Source organism: Myotis davidii, unplaced genomic scaffold (assembly GCF_000327345.1).
Source record: "Myotis davidii unplaced genomic scaffold, ASM32734v1 scaffold496, whole genome shotgun sequence".
In the NCBI taxonomy this organism is placed as follows: domain Eukaryota; kingdom Metazoa; phylum Chordata; class Mammalia; order Chiroptera; family Vespertilionidae; genus Myotis; species Myotis davidii.
This window is the reverse complement of record NW_006289398.1, coordinates 4551297-4555612: the sequence shown is the minus strand read 5'-3', so window position 1 is coordinate 4555612 and position 4316 is coordinate 4551297. Positions and strand designations below refer to the sequence as shown.

The following is a 4316-nucleotide window of genomic DNA, read 5'->3' as shown; positions in this document are numbered from 1 at the left end:
AAGACTGTTACCCAAAGGGGATGGCCGACAGGTGTGTAAACACCACCATGCACTCCACTGATCATTCATGAGCATAATGCAAGTGTGTAATGTACGCTGCTTATGACGACAGAAAATTCTCCCCCGGAAATTTTATATGGTCCCTGTTTCTAGAAAATGCTTTCCATATGAATAGCAAGAGAAATTAAGGCCATTTTAGCTGTCGCGCAATTTGAAATTTTTATTTCAGGAGGGTTCTGCCTCATAGCCGTTAATATTTATAAAAGAGTTTTCTCAAGAAATGCCAGCAATCGACACTATGAAATGCATTATCGCTAACCTTCAGATAACCGAGGGGTGGGGAGGGAAGGGACTGCACCGAAAATGTAACAGAAAAGGGGGCATTTGTCCTTTTCATACACGATTCTCACAGTTGTGTAAGTCAGAATCTCAAAAACTATGGAATGGAATTAAAACAATCCTACTGACCATTATCACTATCAACCAATGTCTGAGCAATGTTTACTACAGCTGTTCACCGACCTGCCATGGCCATTTGGGAGTGTAAAGGTCAAAATGTGAGAGAATTCAGCGGGCTTACTTTCATGAAGATGAAGCTCTGGAAGTGATGTGAAGGGTGGAAGGATAGGGAGCAGGACATGGGAAGGGTGGAAGGATAGGGAACAGGACATGGGAAGGGTGGAAGGATAGAGAACAGGACATGGGAAGGGTGGAAGGACAGGGAAGGAGCAGGACATGGGAAGGGCGGAGCAAATCCCGTCAGCAGAAAAGGAACCGGGAGTTCCGGAACGGATAGAGTCCCTGCGGCCACGGGCCTGCTCGGGGAGGCAGCAATTTAGAAGGAAGAGGAAGCGGAGGAGCCGGCATTCTCAGCCGCGGAAGGAAGCCGTGAGCGTTGGGGCTACTCACCCTGGGGTTGAAGGCCAGCATCTGAGGGTCGTTGGGGTCAACCACGGACGGATATGGCTCGAAAATGACCACTTTCCTGGGAGATTCCAACGCAGACCTGCACATGGACACCAGCAGGTCCACCACCTTCAAACACACACAGGGGACAGTTACCAACCTCCCGGCTTTGCCAGGCGCCTGGCCTGTGGCTCCCTCTCACGGTGGTCGGTCAGGGGAGATTCGGGATTGCTATCAGCCCCCCAAATCTGCCTGTGAGACTAGACCAGATTCAACCACAGCTGACCATTAACTTAAAGCAGTGGTTCTCAACCTGTGGGTCGCGACCCCTTTGGTGGTTGAACGACCCTCACAGGGGTCGCCTAAGACCATCCTGCATATCAGATATTTACATGACGATTCATAACAATAGCAACATGACAGTTATGAAGTAGCAACGAAAATAATGTTATGGTTGGGTCACAACATGAGGAACTGTATTTAAAGGGCCAGAAGGTTGAGAACCACTGATTTATAGGAATACCACCTGTTGCTTCCAATTACTCAGTCCTCATACCCCTTCAGTAAGTGTTAAGTATACTTATGTAACTTTAGGTTGTGGATCATCTGCCACTCTACTCCTTGCCCCCACTGTACGTTGTTAAAATAGTACAGGACTGCAGAGTATGTTTTTGTCTAGGGATGGCCTAGCCCAGTGATGGCGAACCTATGACACGCGTGTCAGAGGTGACACACAAACTCATTTTTTTGGTTGATTTTTCTTTGTTAAATGGCATTTAAATATATAAAATAAATATAAAAAATATAATTCTTTGTTTTACTATGGTTGCAAATATCAAAAAATTTCTATATGTGACACGGCACCAGAGTTAAGTTAGGGTTTTTCAAAATGCTGACACGCCGAGCTCAGAAGGTTCGCCATCACTGGCCTAGCCTCCCTTAATTAGCTTTTTTTCTTTTTCTATGACTTTTCTTTCTAGATTAGTAACTTAGTTATGCTCCGTAAATGAAAATAAATACGAAGCCAACTGAAATTCTGAAGGAACTGCAGGAAGTCATACACTTAGGCAACTTCCTAATTCATTTTCCTTCCAGAAACAGGGACGGCTTCTCTGCCTCCGCACGGCCTTTTTATCTGTTTTTCCACTTTTCTTCCTCTGCCATAAACCCCGGGACTGTCAAACCGCGTGCTCACTCTCTCTGACAGGCTCTGCCCATTTTCTTCTCGTCTAGTCTAAAAACCAATAGCGCCCAGTTTATGGCACCACAGCCCACAGGTAAGTCTCCCGTAACACCTGTGGCGGCTCCCGTGCCGGCGTCACCCCGTGGGAAAGCATCGCACCGCTTCCCACGCCACAGGCGCGGGGCCAGGCCTCCCTGGGCACCCGCGACATGACCGTCAGGTTCGGACGGACAGCGGGACACTCCGTGCCTCACGGGGACCAGCGGCCAGTCTGCTTCCACCCTCAGCCGTCAGACACGCGCCCGAATAGCAGGTGCAGAGCTGGCGAACCGGAACCAGGTCTGTGCATCCACGGGGTCCCCGGCGGTACCTGGGCCCCGGTGGCGATCTCGTCGGCAGCCTCGTTCATCACTCCCAGCGTCTGGAAGGCGAACACGCACAGCTCGCGCTCGCACACGGTGGGCTGCAAGGGAAGGGGGGCGTTACCGCCTGCCGGCCCACCGCCCGGTTCCAAAGGGACGGGGTCCCGCGTGGCACGTGGGAAAGGGAAAGTCTGAGACGGCCGAGGGGAGAGGCATCACAGCGCGTTACTGCATGGAGATGTCTCTACTGGAGTCACAGCCGTAACCAACCGCTGGCGGATCCAGTCACAGACAGGGCTAGAAATCCGTGTCGGCGAGGCGTGGCCACCTGCACCAGAATGCTTGAGCGACAGACAAAAACATCCTTCAACTGCCCTGGCTGGTTTGGTTCAGTGGATAGAGCATCAGCCTGCAGATTGAAGGGTCCCGGGTTCGATTCTGGTCAAGGGCACAGGCCTGGGTTGCGGGCTCGATCCCCTGGGTGGGGCGTGCAGGAGGCAGCCGATCAATGGTTCTCTCTCATCACTGATGTTGCTCTCTCACCCTTACTCTCTGAAAATCAATAAAAATATATTAAATACATACATATATATAGTATAGATATATATATATATATCCTTCAATTGAAAAGCCCATCTCTCCTGCCTCATATGCACTCGCACATGAGATGTATAAAAAGCACATTCCTAAGCTGTACTAACAAGTACAGTGAAACCCCAAATCCGCGTAAAAGGAGTAAGAAAGGAGAAGGCCACCTGCTCGCGAGCCGCGGTTTGCCAACCACGGTCCTACGTCATTGTCTTCGGAAGAAGCACGACTCCCTCACTTGCTCCCCAGCTCTTGAAAGATGGGTTTTGTCGCAAAGATTTTCGCCTTCCATAACCTCCCGAGGTCACGGCCCTGAGACACGCCATGCCACTGCTCCGAAGAGTGCTCATCTCTCAGGTCGGACGCTGTGTCGTGTGATTTATCTTTTCTCCGAGTCACGGCGCGCTAGGCAGCGATGAGGCCGAACGCGGTGCCATCCCCGGGCTGCCGTTCACTCGGCAGAAAAGGCATCGTTAGTGCCGCTGCCCCTCTGCCGGCTCCTCTCAGAGGCCACTGGCCTCCGCTCCCGGCTGGGAGGGCCAGCCCCACTCGGAACACCGTTTCTGGTCAGAATGGGCGCCTGGGTGGCTTTGTGGACGTGGAGCGTAACCAGTCACAAAGGTTTCTGGCTGATGTTCCCCTAAGAGAATTTTTTAAAAAACGATCTACTTCCTTTTGTCAGTCTTAAATGTGCAGTTTGATTCCATTTCAGAAACATTGGTTTTAGAGAGAAAGAGTATGGGAAGGAGTGGGGGAGAGAGAGAAGGCGAGAGGGGGAGAGGGAGAGGGAGAAGGAGAAGGAGAGGGAGAGGGAGAGGGAGAGGGAGAGAGAGAGAGAGAGAGAGAGAGAGAGAGAGAGAGAGAGACTTGTTGTTCCACTTATTTATACATTTATACATTCACTGACTGATTCTTGTATGTGCCCTGACCTGGGATCAAACCCACAAACCCTGGCGTATCAGGACGATGCTCTAACCAATGAACAGCCCAGCCAGGGCTTACTGTTACCTGTCTTAGTGTTCGTTATTATAGTGCCTTCAAGAAGTGAGGTCCTACGATCTAAACTGTAAACCTAGGGCCAGGGCCTCTCACCACTGTACATCATATTTGCAACTTAGTTCTTAATTCATCGCTAAAATCTTTCTCGCTAAAAAAGAAACTAGAAACACGGAACCTCTGTCTTTCAGGCTGGAACAGCCATGCTCCGGACTCTTCTCCCGTTCTGGAGGACAGACATATTGGGGCAGGAAAGGTTTACTGGACCTTTAGAGACAAGA

The 4316-nt window shown here is 50.4% G+C and overlaps 1 protein-coding gene across 1 annotated transcript in view; it reads right to left on the bottom strand.

Annotated features, from left to right (window-relative positions):
• The window catches only part of PARP8 (poly(ADP-ribose) polymerase family member 8), a 203191-nt gene that overhangs the window by 18590 nt on the left and 180285 nt on the right, over window positions 1-4316 (bottom strand). The window contains exons 17-18 of the mRNA XM_006761802.2: window positions 2460-2552; window positions 910-1035 (exon numbers count right to left, since the gene is read on the bottom strand). Coding sequence (XP_006761865.2) covers window positions 910-1035; window positions 2460-2552 — 219 coding nt within the window. The remainder of the gene's footprint in view (window positions 1-909; window positions 1036-2459; window positions 2553-4316) is intronic.